Source organism: Palaemon carinicauda, chromosome 31, assembly GCF_036898095.1.
Source record: "Palaemon carinicauda isolate YSFRI2023 chromosome 31, ASM3689809v2, whole genome shotgun sequence".
NCBI classification, from domain to species: domain Eukaryota; kingdom Metazoa; phylum Arthropoda; class Malacostraca; order Decapoda; family Palaemonidae; genus Palaemon; species Palaemon carinicauda.
The window spans coordinates 26,703,696-26,725,454 of NC_090755.1; the positions used below are offsets into that span (position 1 = coordinate 26,703,696).

General features: G+C 41.1%; 1 protein-coding gene across 1 annotated transcript in view; it reads left to right on the forward strand.

Moving 5' to 3' along the window:
* The window catches only part of Trap1 (TNF receptor associated protein 1), a 160,091-nt gene that overhangs the window by 55,882 nt on the left and 82,450 nt on the right, over positions 1-21,759 (forward strand). The window contains exons 4-6 of the mRNA XM_068355072.1: positions 3,970-4,133; positions 4,689-4,798; positions 5,695-5,931. Of these exons, the coding sequence (XP_068211173.1) occupies positions 3,970-4,133; positions 4,689-4,798; positions 5,695-5,931 (511 nt within the window). The remainder of the gene's footprint in view (positions 1-3,969; positions 4,134-4,688; positions 4,799-5,694; positions 5,932-21,759) is intronic.

The window sequence follows — 21,759 nt, forward strand, 5'->3', positions numbered from 1 at the left end:
ACTTCCTATTACATCTAAGGAATGAGAGATCCCTTTCGGCTCCTACGATTAAAGGGTACAGGAGTATGTTGGCTTCAGTTCTCCGCCACAGAGGTTTGGACCTTTCTTCCAACAAGGACCTTCAAGACATCCTTAAGTCTTTTGAGACTTCTAAAGAACGTCGTTTACCCACTCCAGGCTGGAATCTAGACGTAGTCTTAAGGTTCCTTATGTCGCCTAGGTTCGAACCTCTCCAGTCAGCTTCCTTCAAGGACCTTACCCTCAAGACTCTTTTCCTCGTCTGCCTTGCAACAGCTAAAAGAGTCAGTGAGGTTCATGCCTTCAGCAAGAACATTGGGTTCACATCCGAATCTGCAACATGTTCTTTACAGCTCGGATTTTTAGCTAAGAATGAACTTCCTTCACGTTCTTTGCCTAGATCGTTTGAAATTCCTAGCCTTTCCAACATGGTAGGTAACGAGCTAGAAAGAGTTCTTTGCCCTGTCAGAGCTCTGAAATATTATCTTAATAGGTCAAAACCTATACGAGGACAGTCAGAAGCCTTATGGTGTGCAATCAAGAAACCTTCGATGCCCATGTCCAAAAACGGGGTTTCGTATTATATAAGGCTTCTGATTAGAGAAGCCCATTCTCACATGAAGGAGGAAGACCTTGCTTTGCTGAAGGTAAGGACCCACGAAGTGAGAGCCGTAGCCACTTCGATGGCCTTTAATAAGAACCGTTCTCTGCAGAGCATAATGGATGCAACTTATTGGAGGAGCAAGTCAGTGTTTGCATCATTTTATCTTAAAGATGTCCAGTCTCTTTACGAGAACTGCTACACCCTGGGACCATTCGTAGCAGCGAGTGCAGTAGTAGGTGAGGGCTCAGCCACTACATTCCCTTAATCCCATAACCTTTTTAACCTTTCTCTTGAATGCTTTTATTGTTGTTTTTATGGTTGTTACGGTAGGCTAAGAAGCCTTCCGCATCCTTTTGATTTGGCGGGTGGTCAATTCATTCTTGAGAAGCGCCTGGGTTAGAGGTTGTGTAGAGGTCCTTTAGTAGGGGTTGCAGCCCTATATACTTTAGCACCTTAGAGTTGATTCAGCCTCCTAAGAGGAACGCTGCGCTCAGTAAGGAAGACGAACTTAATAAAGGCAGAGTAACGGTTCAAGTCGACTTCCTTACCAGGTACTTATTATTTCATTGTTATTCTGAAATAACTGATTATATGAAATACGGGATACTTAGCTATCCTTTAGTCATGTTCACTGGTTTTCACCCACCCCCCTGGGTGTGAATCAGCTACATGATTATCGGGTAAGTTTAATATTGAAAAATGTTATTTTCATTAGTAAAATAAATTTTTGAATATACTTACCCGATAATCATGATTTAATTGACCCGCCCTTCCTCCCCATAGAGAACCAGTGGACCGAGGAAGAAGTGAGGTGGTGTCAACAAGAAGTACTGCAGTACCTGGCCACAGGTGGCGCTGGTGAGTACACCCCCTTCTAGTATAGTGATAGCTGGCGTATCCCTCCCGTAGAATTCTGTCGGGCAACGGAGTTGACAGCTACATGATTATCGGGTAAGTATATTCAAAAATTTATTTTACTAATGAAAATAACATATCAATGCGTTAACAATGGCCGAGGACATAAAAACAATTAGAATAGCGCCAACGTATCCCTGTATGTCATAAGAGGCGACTAAAAGGGACGGGACGAGGGGCTTGAAACCCCCTCTCATGTATTATATGCTTCTGTGAGACATCAAAGAGGTGGAGAGGGGGCGAGTGACTGCTGCCCGCATACTATTTTTAGGGTCTCTGAATGTGCGTGGATGTAGTAAGATAGAGTAAAAGATGTGAGATTGGAAGTATGTTTAGGAATAGAAGGATAGATATATTGGCTTTGTGTGAGACAAAGATAAAAGGGAAGGGTGAAGTGATGTTTGGTGAAGTGACTGGTAGAGTATCTGGGATTGAAAGGGGAAGAGCAAGAGAGGGTGTGGCTTTATTGCTGAGTGAATGGATGACAGGTAAAGTAGTGGAATGGAAGGAGATATCATCTAGGTTAATGTGGGTAAGGGTTAGGTTGGGTAGGGAATGTTGGCCTTTTGCTAGTGCGTGTGGGCTAGGTTGTGAGAAAAGTGATGAAGAGCGGAATGAGTTCTTGAATGAATTAACTAGGTGTGTAGAAGGAATTATGTAGTTGTCATGGGTAGCTTAAATGCTAGAGTGGGTGCTTGAGAGGTAGAAGGTGTCATACAAAAGTATGGCATACCTGGTGAAAATGAGAGTGGTGAGAGCTGGTAGATATATGTTGAGCAAGAGATGGTGATAAGTTCTAGCTTTTTGAAAAAGAAAGATAAAAACAAGTATACATGGGTAAGAGTGGCAAATGGAAGAGTGGTAGAAAGGGCATTAATGGATTATGTGTTGATAACTAAAAGAATATTTGGAAGATCGAAAGACTTGCACATGTTTAGTGGTATAGCTAACAGTATGTCTGATCATTTTTTGGTGGAAGGAAAATTAGTTGTTGCAAAAGAGTGGGGAGATGAAAAAGGGAGCTAGTGAGGGTTGAAGAGTTAATAAAACCGGAGGTATGAAGTGAATAGTAAGAAAGGTTGAAAATGGCATATGATGAAGTGAAACTAAGAAACTGGTAATTTAGTGGAAGAGTGGAAGTTAGGAAAAGGAAATTTTGTTGCGATTGTAAGTGATGTGTGTGGCAAGAAGTTTGTTGGAGGCAGCATGAGGAAGGGCAGTGAATGGTGGAATGAAGGAGTGAAGGTAAGAGTGGAAGAGAAAAAGAGGGCATTTGAAGAATGGCTGCAGAGTAATAGTGTAGAGAAGTATGAAAGATATAGAGAGAAAAAATGTGGAAGTAAAGCGCAAGGTAATTGAGGCTAAGAGGGCAGCTGACCTAAGGTGGGGTCAGGGATTGGTTCGTTCATATGAAGAGAATAAGAAGTTGTTTTGGAAAGAAGTGAAGAGAGTAAGGAACGCTGGTTCGAGAATTGAAGAGACAGTGAAAGATGGAATTGGAAGGTTGTTAAAAGGAGAGGATGCAAGGAAAAGGTGGCCGGAATATTTTGAAAGTTTACTGAAAGTTGAGGATAATAGGGAGGCAGATATAATTGCTGTTGCAGGTGTTGAGGTGCTAGTGATGGGAGATGAGAATGAGAGAGATTACAAGAGAGGAAGTGAGGAGAGCACTGGATGAAACAAAAGAGGAAGAGAAACTAGATAGAACAGTGTGCCCGGGTGTACCCTCAAGCAAGAGAACTGTAACCCAAGACAGTGGAAGACCTTGGTACAGAGGCTATGGCACTACCCAAGACTAGAGAACAATGGTTTGATTTTGGAGTGTCCTTCTCCTAGAAGAGCTGCTTACCATAGCTGATGAGTCTCTTCTACCCTTACCAAGAGGAAAGTAGCCACTGAACAACTAGAGTGCAGTAGTTAACCCCTTGGGTGAAGAATTATTTGGCAATCTCAGTGTTGTCAGGTGTATGAAGACAGAGGAGAATCTGTAAAGAATAGGCCAGACTATTCGGTGTCTGTGTAGGCAAAGGGAAAGAACCATAACCAGAGAGAAGGGTCCTATGTAGTACTGTCTGGCCAGTCAAAGGACCCTATAACTAGCGGTAGTATCTCAACTGGCGACCGGTGCCCTGGCCAACCTACTACCCTCAAAGACAGAACCTGCAAAGATCGAGGGCTGATTGTACTTATACTTCTTACAAAATCAGTACATCAATTCATATTTACCAAAAGTAGCTTTGAACTTCAGAAAAAAAAAATTGAGCAGGTAATTTTGAGTTTTCTGCACATATTAATTATGTTTTTTCATGTTTATGGCTAGTTAATTTCTATTTAACCTGTGTGGCAACCCTTAAGAAATAAGTTTTTGTAGGGATGCATTTAACTCCTTTATTAACCAAGATTGTGTACTAATTTGTATATTTTTATTTCAGGCATTCATCCAGCAGATGCAAGAGGGAGGTAGTGGAGATCCACAGAACATAATTGGTCAGTTTGGTGTTGGATTTTATTCAGCATTCATGGTGGCTGACAAGGTTGAGGTGTATACAAAATCCAGGCTGCCTGGGAGTGTTGGCTATCACTGGTCATCAGATGGGTTAGTAAGAAAAAATTTTTACTGTGAAAGGTCTTATAGATAATAGTTTCTTTCAAAGAAGTTATGTTTTGTTTTCGTTGCCGTTTACAAACATCATCATTAGTTTTAGTCAAGAATGGGTTGTATATAAAAAAGTGACATTGACCACCTAATCAAGTTGCAGTTCCAGATAATTTGAATTTGTACCAATATAATTGAAAGTCATATGAAGCTTAATTTGTGGTGGAAGATGTGGGAGGAGGGTCTGCAGTACCAACCAAACTCTGCTGAGTCCCTTGTCTCCCAAGGAGGAACTAAGAGAAATATATCCCCTTTTGTTTATTTTTGGATGTCAGCTTTCTTCCTAAATTGGGGGAAGTGTCATGATAGATAGAACAAAATTATTAAAAGGTGGTTGTAAACTGGCAAGTGTAAAGACTACGGCTATATTTCATACTTATGGTCTTGTTTGGTTAAGCATTGCAGTACTGTACTTATAGTGCATGAATTTAATTTCTCAATTTTTTTTCTTAAGAAATACTTTTATGTTTTTGACATAATCTTACTCCATTTCAGATGTGGCAAATATACAATTGAAGAGGCAGCTGATGTTGAACCTGGCACAAAAATAATCTGCCACCTTAAAATAAGTAACAGAGAATTTGCAAATGACCAGACTGTGAAAGGTATTGTATTTCCCTTTAAATTGTATCTTTTAAAACTCATTTCATTTGATTTGATTTTGGTCAAAACTGTATTTTGAACAAAATTTGAAACCTTTCTTTTCTGGTTAACCAATTGAAATTAGATGATGAGCTTAAGATCTGAGTAAACATAGTTGGTAAAACTTTGTTGAAAAATGGGATGGAACCAATTTCCAATTACAATAAACTTCCTCTTATCCACTTTCAGTTAACCAAAGCCCCCCAAAAGATCATACATAAAATCTGAAAATAATGTGCTCAAAGTTTTCCACGAACTGGAAAAGCTAAACTAGTTAATTTAGCCTCAGAAAAACAGGAATGAGGAGGATCAAGTTTCTCATTACTCTGCTTACTGTCAAACAAATCAGCCAAAAAGGTTGTCTTTTCCTTTGGACAGTGAGCAACATAGCCATCTGGTTTAAGTAAAGGAGGCCTGTTGTGTTTACATCAGAGTGTAAATCTAAGGGTAGCCCACCACTTATGTTCCTGGGTTGTACCAGAAAGGGTTTCTTTTATGGTTAAAATGTATTCCTTTTCAGTTGAAGCATAAACTCTGAGCAAAAGCTCTAAGCTGAGTATAGTTATTCCAAGTCAAATCTGACTGGTTACCCTTCCTAAGATAATAGGCCTTCTGCTTCTTTGGATTTGTTATGAAGCTGGGATAAATGTTGATTTAATTCTTGTTCGTGTTAAGATTAGAGAAGTGGAATGGATATAAAGAGCAAAACTAAAATGCATATTTGTGTTAATCATTTATCACAAAGTTGATGTTTTGTTAATTAATATCACTATAATTATATCTTTAGATAGGTTAAATTGTATTGTGTACTTTAGAAATGAAAAATTTGGTTGCTTATTGATTAACCATAATTTTACAGATGTTATTAAAAGATACAGCAGTTTTGTGGGCTCACCCATTGAAGTTAATGGTGAACAGACTAATAACATTCAGCCTCTATGGCTCATGGACCCAAAAGAAGTTTCTCCTGATCAGCATGATGAATTTTATCGATATGTTAGTTCGTCATTTGACAAGCCAAGATTCACCCTTCATTATCGCACAGATGCACCCATTGACCTCCGTTGTGTGCTTTATGTACCAGAGGGTAAACCAGGTAAGTGTTTCATAGTAATGTTTAATAGAATAATGAGACGACATCCAGTAGTTTTATTGTTAAAGGAGAAAAACACAAGTTGAAAGGAAAATTGTACTATTCTGAAATTGGATTGAGAGACGTGCACTGGCATTTGGTAACGAGGAACTTTTTAGAAGTACCGAACGAATAGGACATTTTAATGTACTTGGTTTTTTTAGGGATAGCTGAATAAAAAACATGGTCAATGAGGTAGGGTATAGGTTGGTCATCCTTTAGGGCATTGGTTCTCAATTGGGGTCTATGTACCATTATTTGGGGTTCTCCCAAGAAAAGATTGAACTGTGGTCCATAGAAAAGAGCAATTCTGCTTCAGAATAACTGTTCTTATTGAAAGTTGAATTTATACAGTAACCTAAACCTTAACTAAGTTAAAAGGGAGATTGTGATCTGTCTAATTTACCTTTAGGGTTGAAGGAGCTCAGAACTAAAAAGGTCCATATGCTGTAGTCCTAACTTGCTAACTAATCTCTCTTGGGATTCATGGAGAATATGACTTTGGTTTATTATATTTTAATGGTGGTGGTTTTGAAGATTGACAGAAGCAGCTTAATAAATATCCACAGTTGGTCTTTTTATAATGTTCTAAAATACCACTAATCAGTTTCCAACCCTCACAGTAAGGTAGATGGATTTAGAAATGTATTCAGGATTAGTAATGGCTATGGGAGTTCACAAGGATCCACAAAAAATTAAAATGATTTGTTCACCACAATAATGTAGAAAGGATTACTAATTTCTATGTGTGGTCACATGGGTCCACAAAAAATTAAAATAGGGATTCCATGAGGTGAAAAGGTTGAGAACCACTCCTGTAGAGTTTTAGTAGAATTGAAGCTTGAGGGGGCTGTAGGTAATATGAGTATAAGAGTTGATAATGTAGATGTTTAAAATACAACTTGTATCCACATGTACTGTGCATCCTTGGAAGAACCTGGTTTGTATCATCATCATCTCCTATGCCTATTGACGCAAAGGGCCTTTGTTAGATTTTGCCAGTCGTCTCTATCTTGAGCTTATAAATTAATACTTCTCCATTCATCGTCATCTACTTCACAGTCCATAGTCCTCAGCCATGTAATCCTGGATCTAGCAACTCTCTAGTGCCTTCTGGAGCCCATTTGAAAGTTTTGTGATCTAATCTCTTGGGAAGTGAAAAGAGCATGACTAAAACATCTCTGTTTACCACTCACCATGATTTAAATTACATAGAGAACTCGAGTAATCTCTTATAGTTTAATTTCTAATCCTGTTCTGCCATTTAACTCCCAATATTCTTCTGAAGGTTTTGTTCTCAAATCTACAAAATCTTGGATGCTGTTTCATTGTCATGCCATGACTCATGTCCATACTATAACAGATCTCATTAGGCTGATATATAGCAAGATTTTTTCAAATTGATTTCAGGTGATTTGATTTCCAAATTTTTGTTAATGTGGCCATTATTTGATTTTGTTTTTTCAGTCTTTCATTAAACTCATTCTAAAGACCCTGTATTAGGGATCATAATTCCTAAATATCTAAATGATTCTACCTCATTAATCCTTTCTCCTACTAATGAAATTTCATCTTCCATTGCATATTCCATTCTCATCACCTCTGTCTTTCTTCTATTTATCTTGAGCCCAACCTCGTGTGATATTTCATGTATGGTAGTAAGCAAGCATTGCAAATCCTGTTGTGTTCTGTTAATAAGGGACAGCGTCATCAGCATACTCTAAGTCCACTGATTTCCTATTACTAATACAGTCCAATTCTTCTCCACCATCCCCAACTCTTCTACACATTACAAAATCCATGAGGAGGATAAACAACATAGGTGACCACACATTCCCTTGGAGTACTCCACTGTTTACTGGAAATTCATCTTGATAGGACTCCACTAACTTTAACTTTGCACCTGCTATGCTCATGAATAGACAATCAAATTTACATATATAAGAGGAACTCCATGATAATACAGGATTACCTACAAAATTGGCCAGTGCATACTATCAAAGGCTTTTTCATAGTCTACAAATGCCATCAAAAGTGAATTTCTATGTTCTACATATTGCTGTACAACATGTCTTAAAATAAAAATTTGGTCAGTAGAACTTCAATTTTTCAATATTAAACTTACCCGATGATCATATAGCTGTCAGCTCTGCTGCCCGACAGAAAAACCTACGGGCGGAATACGCCAGCGATCGCTATACAGGTGGGGGTGTACATCAACAGCGCCATCTGTCAAGTAGGTACTCAAGTACTCGATGTCAACACAGAACCAATTTTCTCTCTGTCGTGCCACTGGCAAGACCTACTAAATACGCTGTTACTAACTGGATTTGTTTTCACAACTATTTGGTGAAGTACACTATTCCAGTTTTGAGCTTTCGCTGTGCAGGGGTTTTATCTTCATTTCAAAACTTGAACTCGTTTTGGATAGTTTTAATTATGGTGACAAAGAGAGTATGGACTCTTTCACTTTTAAATGGCCGACCCTTCCCTTAGACGGAAGTGTGTTTAGGTTTTTAGTAATTTTGCTTAACACGTTATAGATCTATATTTTATATCTCTCCGCCTTTATTAGGCCTCTTCGATTAACTTTCCTTTTATTATAAACATATAAAAATAAATTTTTATGTTTTGTTTATATGCGACCTTTCCTGATAGTAGGCGGTCCTGACTTGGAACCGAAGTTAATCAACGTTGAGCCCGTTATATCGTATTTAACCTTTAAAGAATTTAAAACTTTTTAAATTTAATGTTTTATGAAAGAATTTCTTTGATAGTCTCGTACTGTTTTCAAAGATGAACTAACGTTTAGTTTTTAGTCTACGCAGTTGTTGGCGTTCAGGACGTTCAACATGCGCTCTATCGTTACGATAGAGAGAGAGTGTATCACAGTTTCACTTTGCAGTAATAGTAACCGATTCTAGCGTTTCGTTCATTCTTTCTTAGCTTAAATGGTTTAAATTCTAAATTAAAGGAACTTTTTATTTGGAAAACCTTTCAGTTTTTTTTTTTTTTTTTCCTTTAGCAAATATCATGTTTTGACGATATATAATTGGGCTCTTCTCTCAGGTGCGAAATCTAGAGAGAAAGAGAGAGATAGAGACGGAGGGAGAGAGAGGAGAAAAAACGTTTCGTTCAAGCGGGTAACGTTGTTCTCGTTTTACTCTCCTCCCTAGTCGCTGTAGGGGAAGAAGGTAAAACGTTTCTATGGTTTTATTCTTGTTCCCAGGCTATGTGCGGTGAGAGATTGTAAACGTAGTTTATTTGATCTAGTGTTTAGTCTCTTTCCCAGCCACTGAATTCTTTATCTTTATATATGTTTTCTGTTGCATTATACGACTGTTTTCGCAATTACTACCTTTTAATGAAGGGTAGGATTGCGTGTTTCAGGTAGAAATCAGTAAAAGTTTCGATTTCAGTGAAATAAGTGCAAAACAGAAAATCAAAGTGATAAAGTGATATGCGCAAAGTGTTACAGTGTTGCGTCCGAGGGTTCGTCTGTTCGTGCCTGTCGTTCACCTAGTCCGGGACCTCTTGCAAGCTCCCAAGCCCAGGGGAGAAGTAATGTCGAACGACTTATGGGTTCTTCAGGCCTTGATCAACGAACAGACGTTTTTCCCTCCGTGGTTTCGGGCGTATCTACCCAAGATCGCCCCACCCACACAAAGACGAGAGAGCCCATTTACTTCTCGTCTGCGGAAGAGGTTTCTCGTAAGAAACCTTGGACCAAGGTCTCGCAGCTTATTAAGTGCAAGTCGGTCCCTTCCGCGCAAGTCCAACGGCCCAGGTGTAGCCACTGGGTCAGTTCGGACTCGCTGCAGTCATCCGACGACTGCACACCTCCCAAGAGAGGCAAGGTGGTACCGCAACAGGCAGTAACTCCGTCTGTTGCCGCACCCGCTGTTTTAGACCCTCAGTCACAACGGACAGTAGCTCCGTCTGTTGCCGCTTTTGTAGACCCTAAGTGGTCTTTACTGCAGTCTATGCAGACTCAGTTAGCTGCGGTTATGCAGGAGTTTCGTGCGGAGAAGGTTAACGCTGCACCCGTTAGCCTACAACCTGCCACGGTTGTGCGCCCAGCTCACGCTGAGGCTGCCTGCTCCCACACTCCGACTGCGGAGAAGGTTGACGATGCACCCGTTTGCCTACAACCTGCCACGGTTGTGCGCCCAGCAGACGCTGCGGCTGCCTGCTCCCACACTCTGGCTGTGAGAGCTCCTCCACCCATGCGCAGTCGACCCTGCCAGACGCATGCTGACTCCCACAGACGCACGGAGCACTCCGTTGACGTGCGTGTGCTACCACAACAACAGGAGGGTGGAGTTAAGCTGCCGTGTTTTGACACGGTGCGTCAGCCTCCGCAACCCACTGTGGTTACCGCCACTCGCCCGCAGCAGACTAGTCAGTCAGGAGTTGAGGCTTCCCCACACAGCTTTGGTTGTTGCCAGCTCACAGACTGTCAAGCAGTTACATAACGTTGCCTTCTGGTCTACTACTTATGCACCAGTGCTGTATGTCCTCTTGTAACTGCTGCTCCTCGTTTGCCTCACGTCAGAACTTACACTAGGCCTAGCTACTTCGAAGCCGTTGTTGTTAAGCTAGTGCTCTCTCGCTCTCCTAGAGAGCGTTACGTCGGCTAGGCGACTGGTTTTTGCACCAGGAGGAGTTTTAGGGATACAGCCTTTTGATTTCCCTTCTTTTTATCTGGCTTATAGAGCGAGAGTCTGATAGGACACGAGAGAAGTTCTCAGCTTGGGAGTTCATGCCTCTGCCCAGGTAGACTTCTCAATTCTGGTAGACTCGGCCAGGCGCATAGCCAGGAGACGCTCCAGTTGTTTACAGGTCAACTTCTCAACTTTTGTCGAGCCTTTTAAGTTTTGCTGTACTATTATGTCACACATAACAAGGCTTCCAGGGATGGTAAATGGCTCCGCTTCAGTCGCTAACCCCGTCTGTTGCCACACCTGCTCCCGTAGACCCTAATGGGCTTTGCTGCAAGACATGCAGTCCAAGCTTGTGTCCTTGATAGAGGACTTAATACGGAGAAGAACCTTCTGGCCAACAACCTTCCTACCGGTTGGTTGTGCGCCCTGTTGACGCTGAGGTATCTTACTCGCGTCCGCCAGTTGAGGTGGTTCCTCCACCGATGCGACCCAGTGTGGGTTGCCAGTCGCACGTTGACGTTAAGCGACGCTCGGAGGTGGTTGTTGACGTTCAGTGTGTCACTAGGAAGACATTCAACAACCAGCAGAGGTGACTTGTTGTGACGCAGTGCGTCAACCTCAGCAACCCGGTAGGGTGTTGACTGCACAACCCAGACAGTCTAGACAGTTTCGGGTTGACGCTGTACTTCCTCGCGTCCCCATGGTTGACAGTTCACAGACTGTGCAGCAGTACCATGATATTGCGTCTGGCTCCGTCACGCATCCACCAGTGCGACCGGATTCAGCGAGTCAGACGTTGCCCACTCCGTTGCCGTTTCCTCATCAGTTTCGGATGAGGAACCCTCTGATGAGGACGTTGCTGAACAAGACGATCAACCCCCAGCCCTGCTATCCATCCAGAAGATGCTGAAGAAGGAACGCTGCCCTGTCAGGCTGTGGATGAGTCTGGTAAGGACACTGTCATCCGTGGTTCAATTTGTGTCGCTAGGAAGACTACACCTCCGTCCTCTTCTATACCATCTAGCTTTTCACTGGAAAAAGGACAAGATGCTAGAAGCGGTCTCGATCCCGGGTTCCGGAAAGATAAAGTCTGGTCTGACTTGGTGAAAGGACTTTTTCAACCTTAGAAAGGGTCTTCCCCTGACTGTTCAGACTCCCAACCACGTTCTCTTCTCGGACGCATCGGACGTAGGCTGGGGTGCGACATTAGACGGTAGGGAATGCTCGGGATTATGGAACTCGAGTCAAAGGACAATGCATTTCAACTGCAAGAAGCTACTGGCAGTACGTCTGACCTGGAAAAGCTTCAGGTCTCTCCTTCAAGGCAAAGTGGTGGAGGTGAACTCGGACAACACACGGCTTTGACGTACATCTCCAAGCAAGGAGGGACCTACTCTCTGACATGGTACGAGATCGCAAGGGACCTCCTCACCTGGTCAACAGGTCTAGACTTAACAGAATGGACCCTCCACAAGGATGTATGCAAGAGACTTTGGGCCACCTGGGGCCAGCCAACCATAGATCTCTTCGCAACCTCGATGACCAAGAGGCTCCCAATAGTTTGCTCACCTATCCCGGACCCAGCAGTAGTTCATATAGATGCCTTTCTACTAGATTGGTCACATCTAGATCTATATGCATTCCCTCCGTTCAAGATTGTCAACAAGGTACTGCAGAAGTTCGCCTCTCACGAAGGGACAAGGTTGACGCTAGTTGCTTCCCTCTGGCCCGCGAGAGAATGACTCACCGAGGTACTTCGATGGCTAGTAGACGTTCCCAGAACACTTCCCCTAAGGGTGGACCTTCTACGTCAGCCACGCGTAAAGAAGGTACACCAAGGCCTCCATGCTCTTCGTCTGACTGCCTTCAGATTATCGAAAGACTCTCGAGAGCTAGAGGCTTTTCGAAGGAGGCAACCAGAGCGTTTGCTAGAGCAAGGAGAACATCCACCCTTAGAATCTACCAATCGAAGTGGGAAATCTTCCGAAACTGGTGCAAGTCAGTATCCGTTTCCTCGACCAGTACCTCTGTAACTCAAATAGCTGACTTTCTCTTATATCTGAGGAAAGAACGATCTCTTTCAGCTCCCACTATCAAGGGTTACAGAAGCATGTTGGCATCAGTCTTCCGTCACAGAGGCTTAGATCTTTCCAACAATAAAGATCTACAGGACCTCCTTAAGTCTTTTGAGACCACGAAGGAGCGTCGTTTGGTTACACCTGGTTGGAATTTAGACGTGGTACTAAGATTCCTTATGTCAGACAGGTTCGAACCGCTTCAATCAGCCTCCCTGAAAGATCTCACCTTTAAGACTCTTTTCCTGATATGCTTAACCACAGCTAAAAGAGTCAGTGAGATTCATGCCTTCAGCAAGAACATCGGATTCTCATCCGAAACGGCTACATGTTCTACAACTTGGTTTTCTAGCCAAACACGAGCTGCCTTCTCGGCCTTGACCAATATCGTTCGATATTCCAAACTTATCGTATGGTTGGAAATGAACTAGAAAGAGTATTATGTCCTGTAAGAGCTCTTAAGTTCTATTTAAAAACCTTTACGAGGCCCGTCTGAAGCTTTATGGTGTTCGGTTAAGAATCCATCTTTGCCTATGTCAGAGAATGCTTTATCCTATTTTATCAGACTGTTAATACGAGAAGCTCATTCCCATCTGAATGAGGAAGACCAAGCTTTGCTGAAGGTAAGGACACACGAAGTTAGAGCTGTCGCAACTTCCGTGGCCTTTAAACAAAATAGATCTCTGCAAAGTATATTCGACGCAACCTATTGGAAAAGCAAATCAGTGTTCGCGTCTTTTATCTTAAGAATGTCCAGTCTCTTTACGAGAACTGCTACACTCTGGGACCATTCGTAGCAACGAGTGCAGTAGTGGTGAGGGCTCGACCACTACAATTCCCTAATTCCATAACCTTTTTAATCTTTCTCTTGAAATGTTTTATTATTGTTTTTGGGTTGTCCGGAAGGCTAAGAAGCCTTTCGCATCCTACTTGATTTGGCGGGTGGTCAAAGTCATTTCTTGAGAAGCGCCTAGATTAGAGGTTTTGATGAGGACCTTTAGTATGGGTTGCAACCCTTCATACTTCAGCTCCTAGGAGTCGCTCAGCATCCTATGAGGATCGCGAGGCTCAGTAAGGAAGACGTACTTAAAAAGGCAGAGTAATTGTTCAAGTCGACTTCCTTACCAGGTACTTATTTATTTTATGTTTGTTATTTTGAATAACTGCTAAAATGAAATACGGAATACTTAGCTCATAATAATGTCAACATGTAATGCTGGTCTCTACCCACCCCCCTGGGTGTGAATCAGCTATATGATCATCGGGTAAGTTTAATATTGAAAAATGTTATTTTCATTAGTAAAATAAATTTTTGAATATACTTACCCGATGATCATAAATTAAAGGACCCACCCGTCCACCCCAATAGAGACCCAGTGGACAGAGGAGAAAATTGGTTCTGTGTTGACATCGAGTACTTGAGTACCTACTTGACAGATGGCGCTGTTGATGTACACCCCCACCTGTATAGCGATCGCTGGCGTATTCCGCCCGTAGGTTTTTCTGTCGGGCAGCAGAGCTGACAGCTATATGATCATCGGGTAAGTATATTCAAAAATTTATTTTACTAATGAAAATAACATGTTTTGTAAATCCTGCTTGTTCATCTCTCATGTTTTTTATCAATCTTTCTCTTTAGTATAAGCATACTATATGTTTTCATGGCAACTGACGTAAGTGTGATGCCTTTGTAATTGTTGCAATTTGTCAGGTCTCCCTTTCTTTGCCGTTTTCACCATCACTCCTAGCTCCCATTCATCAGGTTTTGCCTCTTCACACCACATTTTACAAATAATTTTGTAAGTATTCTGGGAACACTTCATTTTCAGCCAATAACATCTCAGCAGTTATTTCATTGTATCCAGGAATTCTCCATCCTTAGTTTTTTAATGATAGCTTTGACTTCAAACACACTTGAATTCATTCATGGGCAAATCAAGGTCTTCCTCAGCTTCAGTTATATCAATCAAATTATTCCTTTCATATCTTCTATTCATGACCTCACTAATGTGTTCCATCTAACTTAGCCTTTCTTTATCTTTTGTTGTTATAATAGATCTTTTTTTATAGGTATATGCTTTTTCTTGCCCCCGTAGAGATTTTATTAATAATTCTATGAGTGATTCTTATACCATAACCACTCCCTGAATTCATAGCATTGTCAGCCTCAACAGCTTTCCAGTTTAAATATTCTCTCCAGTTATTCCTGGCTTTTCTTTTGACCTCATTATCAATGCTAGAATATTTAGCATACCCTACCTTGTAATTTTCATGACTTCAAAAAGTTTCAATTATCAGTTTTTCTTTTGTCTCCTTTTTTATAGTACCCCAAGTATCATTTGATATCCATGACTGCATGTCCCAAAACTTCACTACCAACTGACTGATATATGTATTTGAAATCACATTCTTCATTAATTGCCTGCTCTTCATCTCTTGATTCCTATGTTCAATTGCAAAAGTTTCTCTGTGCTCATCTTGTAGAATTTTAGTTGTATGAAACCTAGGTATTCTATCAATGTTTTCAGTTTTGATTTTAGTGCGGCAATGAGGAACTGGTGATCACTACCAATATCTGCACCTCTATAGCTTATAACATTTCTCAGTCCTCCTCTCTTTATTAATAGCTATGTGATCTATTTGATTTTTGTAATTGCCACATGGTGAAGTCCATGTATATTTGTGGATGTCCTTGTGCTGAAAAAAAAAAAAAAAAGAGTACCTCCAATAACAAGATTGTTTGTTGAATGAAACACGATTGTGTGTGGAACAAAACAAGGTTTATTATCATGAAATAGGACTGTTAGTCATACTACCAAGTTACATTTCATTACTTGGCAATGATGCAAGGGATTTGACAATGAGGTGAAAGTAAAAGAAAAAATTCTCCAACATTTTGGATTGCTAGCTGATAAGAGATGAAATAAATTAACAATTGTGAAAACATTCCATTTGGCTTTTGAGAGATGCTACAAATTCCCCATCAGCTGATTATTCCGTTATCTAACATTGTAGTCAGTCCTGTCAAGCTGACTGACTTAAGTTTTAAAAGTGCCTCTCTCCAGTTTGGCTAAACTACTTTATTAAACAAGTTCAGGGCACGTAACTCAGCACAGGCCATACTTCAATATGTTTACTTAGAGCTTTTGAGAAATTTCTTTTAAAGTTCATTTATGTGGTAGTTCCTTTATTTATGAGATTTTATGCGCTACTTACAAGTAGTAAAGGATAGAATATATGATTTAAGGTAGGTTAAGAGTATTATTTTTCTGTAAGTAGCGGAATGTCTTTCCGGTTCCAGAAGATTTGGTCCCAGACAATTTCTAAAATCTATTTGACCAATCTCAAAATGAATTCTCAGAAGAAAGTTTGTTTGGTTGTTCTTTGGGAACTTAAGAAATGGGTATGTGGTATAATGAATGATTTTAGTTGTTGGTTATTCTTGTCATTAAAGCATTTGGTATGGTATTTCAGAATGTGACATATCTGTGAGCCTGTTGATTGTTTACTAACTGTAAACAAATGTGCACTTTAAACTAATGGTATTTGTGAAGCTACACATAACAAGACTTTTCTTGAGCTATAAGAATTACAACCAAATTTTTAATATAGTAAAATATCGATTGACTTTGAACTGGCAATTTGTAATAGCTGAGACATTTTTATTTATTTTTATTAGTGACAACTCTTGTAAAATGTCCAATATATTATCATTATTATTTGCTAAGCTACAACCCTAGTAGGAAAAGCAGGATGCCATAAGCCCAAGGGCTCCATTTTAGAATTCAAGAGTCACCTCAGAGAAGATAGTCACTTCCTTCCTGGCTTTCCTTTAAAAGTACAAGATTCACCTCAGAGAAGAGAGAAGATTTCTTCCCGGCTCTCCTTTGAGAGTTTGACTCGCAGCAAGGAATGACTACAGTAAAATGTCAGCTAAAGTCTAGAAATGTGAGACATCAATATTCTACAGATTATTCACCAATGGTCGGGAGTCACCTTAGGAAATCATAATTTTTCACATATTTTCAGTCTTTGAGAGATGTCATTGCCTAGGGATTGTCGCAAATGATTATCAGTCGTCAATGCTTTAGCTCAGCCAAAAGTGCTAATGACAGAAAAGATAATTGCTCTTCATATAAGGTATGCTACAGCACTTTCTTACATAAAGAAACTAGGTGGTATGACTGTGCTTGGTCGTATAGATAAGGGAAGAATAATACTGTACTACTGTACTGTAATTCCTCAGTTTTTGCTTGGAAAGGTGAATGTATTAGCATACCATTAAGCAGAAAGAATCTTTTTCGTACAGAATAGGCTCTTCACCTACAGGTGTGTCATGAGATTTAGAGAGATTTAAGAGTTCCAAATATGGATAAGTTTGTAACCTCGCTCAGTCGCAAGATGGAAACATTTAGCTCCCCAGTCCCAGTATTGTTCAGGCACAGATCTTTACAATTTTCATCCTTTTCCCATAATCAGAGGTACTGAACAAGTTCTGGAAATCAAATATTTCAAGGGTGACTGACATAGCTCCTTATTGGTCAGAGGTAATGGTTGACAGACCTGTGCCCTTTACTCTTGGATAAACCATAAGGTCTTCTTGTTAGAAAATATCTCATACTCTCGCCATCACAATCATTACCAAAACCCCTTCATACTTTGTTTGCCTGCAGGGAAACTCACTTGTCTTCCATGAAACAAAAGGATTTTCAAGATTGCTAGACATCAATGCATGTGTACAGATGCTCTCCAGGCGAGGCTTTCATTGCTCCTTTTTTATGACTTTGTTTTGAATCTAGATAATCTAAGTGCTTGAATCAACCATTCTCTTCATTAATTCTGTTGTAGTGTATTTCCTTGTTTCCTTTCTTCACTGGGTTAATTTCCCTATTGGAGACCTTGACTTATAGCATCCTGCCTTTCCAACTATGGTTGTAGGTTAGCTAGTAAAACTAATAATAATAGGATTTCAGAGGGACTCTGGTCTCTGAATTTCATGGTGCAGAGTACAAGACTGTTTCTCTTGTTTTTTTTTTAGGGGATTATTAATATTATTATTCTAAAAGTAATAGTTCAAGGGTCAATGCACTATTTCACCTTAGCCAATGAAGATGTGTAATCAAAGAGAATTAAAAAATTTATTTGAATCTTGAAGAAAAGTAAATTTTCTTGGAGATGTTTGACATTCTGTGAAAGTAAAACAAGCGATTGAAAAGTTATATCAATTAGAGGCAGAGGTGATTGAAAGAATACATAGTTCATTTAATTACTTGTCTAGGTCTTACTTAAAGAGTTTTTTTTTTCAAATTTAAAAGCAAAATTATATAACTTTGACAGCTATTGATAAAGAATGAGAGACAGCATGAAAGGTACAAGAGAGAGTAGCAATGCAACGGGTGGAGGGATACTGTTAAGAACATAGGGGTACCTTCCAAGAAGGTATTTTAGGGTTGTAGGGTAGAATGCTAAAATGGTAAAAGTATCGTTTTGTAATTAAGTTTTACGCCATCTCATCCCTAATCATTTTGGATCTGGAATAGAGAGACAAACAGTTGTTGAAGTATGCTTAAATGATGTAGAAGTAATTAGTTTAGTAGGTTAGTATAATCTTTGAGAGGCCTTAAAATTGATTGATATGAAAGGTTGGTTTTCATTGTAGTCATGATTTTTGTAATTTCTTCAAATAAATATTTGAAGATTTGCGTAAACTTTAGGATAATTAAAGGTTAAACTTCATGCATAGTAATTGATTCCTTTGTTAGATATTTGTTCTGGTACTATATTCAGACCCTTGAACTCTTTGAAGTAGAGATATATTTCAGCAATAGCTGAAACTAGCCTGTTAAAGCTTTTGCAAGGTGTAACTACCCTGTGCTAGTTAAGCGGGGTTATACCACACCTGCACTAGAATCAAACTGTCACTTTTTATTTCAGCTTTGTAGGGTACAGAAGCTTTCTTACTATCCCTTAAAAAATAAAAGAACTAGCCCAAGAGCTAAAGACTTTTCTTTTTCAGGTGTGTCTGTCCGTGGGGAACGTAACCATGTGGGTTTGTCCTGGCATCGAAGTGTGTCGTTGTGGCACCTTCGTGTTTCTCTGCCCAGCATGTAGGGATCACTCTCGTAGCAGGAGTCTCCTTGTGATGAGTGTTAGGAGTGGTCACCCTCTCAGTGGATGAGGTTTAGTAGGCAACGGAAGAAGGCTAAGAGGAATTCTTCCCCTTTTGGTTTATCCTCAAAAGGGAAGAAACCTCGCCATTCGGACTGCTCGATTGGCTTCCCATGGAGGTCAGTAGAGATTGAGTGGCACCCATGTGACTCTGGGACAACCCTACACTCCAAGGGCCTCAGTTGCTTCCCCCCTAGTAAAAGAGCGCTGGCCGCCATCGTAGGGGTGTCACTTTCTGATAAAGCAGAGCATCAGCTGTGGCCTTCCTTGGGGCTTACCGGTTGTCCGTGTAAGGAAAGGCTTCTAGAGGTCTTGCAGTTGAGTACACAACAGAAGCATACAGCCTCCCAAGGGGTGGATTTCCATCTTCCCCCTCGAGACTCTGTAGGTCTTGGACCGAAAGAGTCTGATGCGTATATGACTGTCTCGACCTCAGCATCTACTCGCCCCAACGTTCACTGTGCTTCGACAGGCGTGTGGGCGCGAGCACTTGCTGACAAGTACTCCTTGGAGTTACTTGTCGGGGGATCCCTCTTTGGTTAACCCTGGGACTAGCTTTGGCTACGTTCCAAGGGCAGTTCACGTTGTGGATCTTCTGTCTGGGTTCACTCAGCCAGCAGGGAAGCAAAGTGAATTGCCTGGAGGTCCACCACCAGGTGTTGGGCAACTTTGCCTTCCGAGAGTGTTATTCTCCACTAGTTGTTGAGCAGCCTTCCCTTACGAGGGAGAATTACCCTCCACCAGTCACTGTTCAGCGAAATTCTCACTTGCAGGGATAGTTGTTGACACGGGCACTTGGTGTTGATCATCCTTCCCCGCCTCGGGAGAGAAGGCATTCGCCTGAATGATCTCCCCCCCCCTAGGATTCCACCAAAAGGCATTGGATTTACCCATTCCCAACTCCATTTCATTGCAGCACAGCTTTTCGGAGCTAGACGACAACGGAGTTAGGCAATTGCTTTCAATCCTTCATCGCTGTTGTCTGCACAACATTGCATAGCGCTTGTTGTTTTGCAAGGCCAAGCTCTCAGGAGCTTACACATTTGGTATCTATCTCTCGCGAGGTAGAACTTGCTTCACTGCCTGCACGGAAGCGTTCAGCACTTGCCCGTCCTTCCTCTTTCCTTCAGAGGATAGGGCAAGCAGGAGAGTTTTTCCCCTTGACACTAGCAGAGAAGCATCCTCAAGTAAATACCTGAGATTCACCTTAAGAAGAAAGATGTGCAGTTCAAGCTGCTGTGCTTTGGCCTGTCCACAGCACCTCAGGCGTTCACAGTGATATTTACCCTAGTGTCCACCTGGGCTCAAAAAAATGGCATTCGTTTCCTTGGTTATTTAGATGATTGGCTAGTTCTAGCAGACTCAAGACAGACCCTTCTCCACCGAGACAGGCTTCTTACCTTTTGCCAAGGTCTGAGGATCGTGGTAGATTATGAGAAGTCATCTCTGCAAACTTTGCAGGAGATGGTATATCTAGGAATGAAGATCATGACCAAACTAGGCAAAGTTTCTGTACAAGGAAAAGTAAAGAGAGTGAAAAGGGTAGCTAACCCTTTTCTTTCACAGGACAGCTTGCCTACAGTTCTTTGGCAAGTGTTCCTGGACAGCTAACATCTTTTTGAGAAGCTGGTTCCCAGCGGTCGCGTACGCATTCGCTCTCTACAGTTGCAGCTGAAGACCTTTTGGTCTCAGAACATGGATCCGCCGAACACCCTGGTGCCGGTTGGGTCAGAGCAGAAGAGAGACACGAGTTGGTGGGTGTCAGACATCATTCTACTCAGGGGAGTAGACCTCTCTCCTCCCTTAGAATTGTTGCTCTTCACAGATGCATCAAAAGAAGGGTGGGGACTCGAACTGTTGTATCTCACGGCATCCAGGCTTTGATTCTGATCTGAGTGACAGTGCCACATAAACCTCCTGGAAGTGAGAGCAGTCTTTCTGGTCCTCAAGTAATTCCATCAGCTCCTTCCAGGGAACTCCAGGGTGCTGGTGAGTAACAACACCACGGTAGTGTCGCGCATATACAAGGAATGAGGTACTTTTTCACAGCATCTTTGCCATCTAGCTGTGGGGGTTAGGTACTATTCAGCGCCGCCAGTTCAGCGCCAAAAAAAATTAGCGACAGCCATCTCAGTGCGAGAAGAAATTTTAACACTCTCTCTCTCTCTCTCTCTCTCTCTCTCTCTCTCTCTCTCTCTCTCTCTCTCTCTCTCTCTCTCTCTCTCTCTCTCTCTCTCTCTCTCTCTCTCTTCACACAGTAGTTTGTATAATTTCAGCACCAAACCAGTATTTATTGATCTCGGTGATTTCGTTTTTTAATTAAAATCTCTCTCTCTCTCTCTCTCTCTCTCTCTCTCTCTCTCTCTCTCTCTCTCTCTCTCTCTCTCTCTCGGTGATTCCGTTGTTTAATTGATATCTTTAAAGGAAATATTTTTAAACATTTGTAAACTGTGATTTAGTTAAAAAAAGAAAAAAAAATCGTCTACTAAATAGAGTCTTTGGGAAACCATGGAGGATAGCAGATCAAGGGATTAACCAAGAGAGAATTATCATTTTTGGTAGGGAGACCTTGTTGGAACATCTAGCAACGTCAACCATCTGGTATGTTGATGGCACATTTGCTATTGCACTTCAATTATTTCATCAAGTGTACGTTATTTTAGTCAAGAAATTCGATGGAGTCCACCCCATACTGTATGCACTCTTGCAGAATAAGCAGCGCTCAACATATGTGAAAATGCTAGAAATAATTAAAGAGAAAGTACCAAATGCACGGCCCAACATCATAAATTGTGATTTTGAGCATGCGATTTTGACAACCATGAAAGATGGTTTTCCCAATGGGCAAATCGGAGGATGTTTGTTTCACTTATCGCAAAATTTAA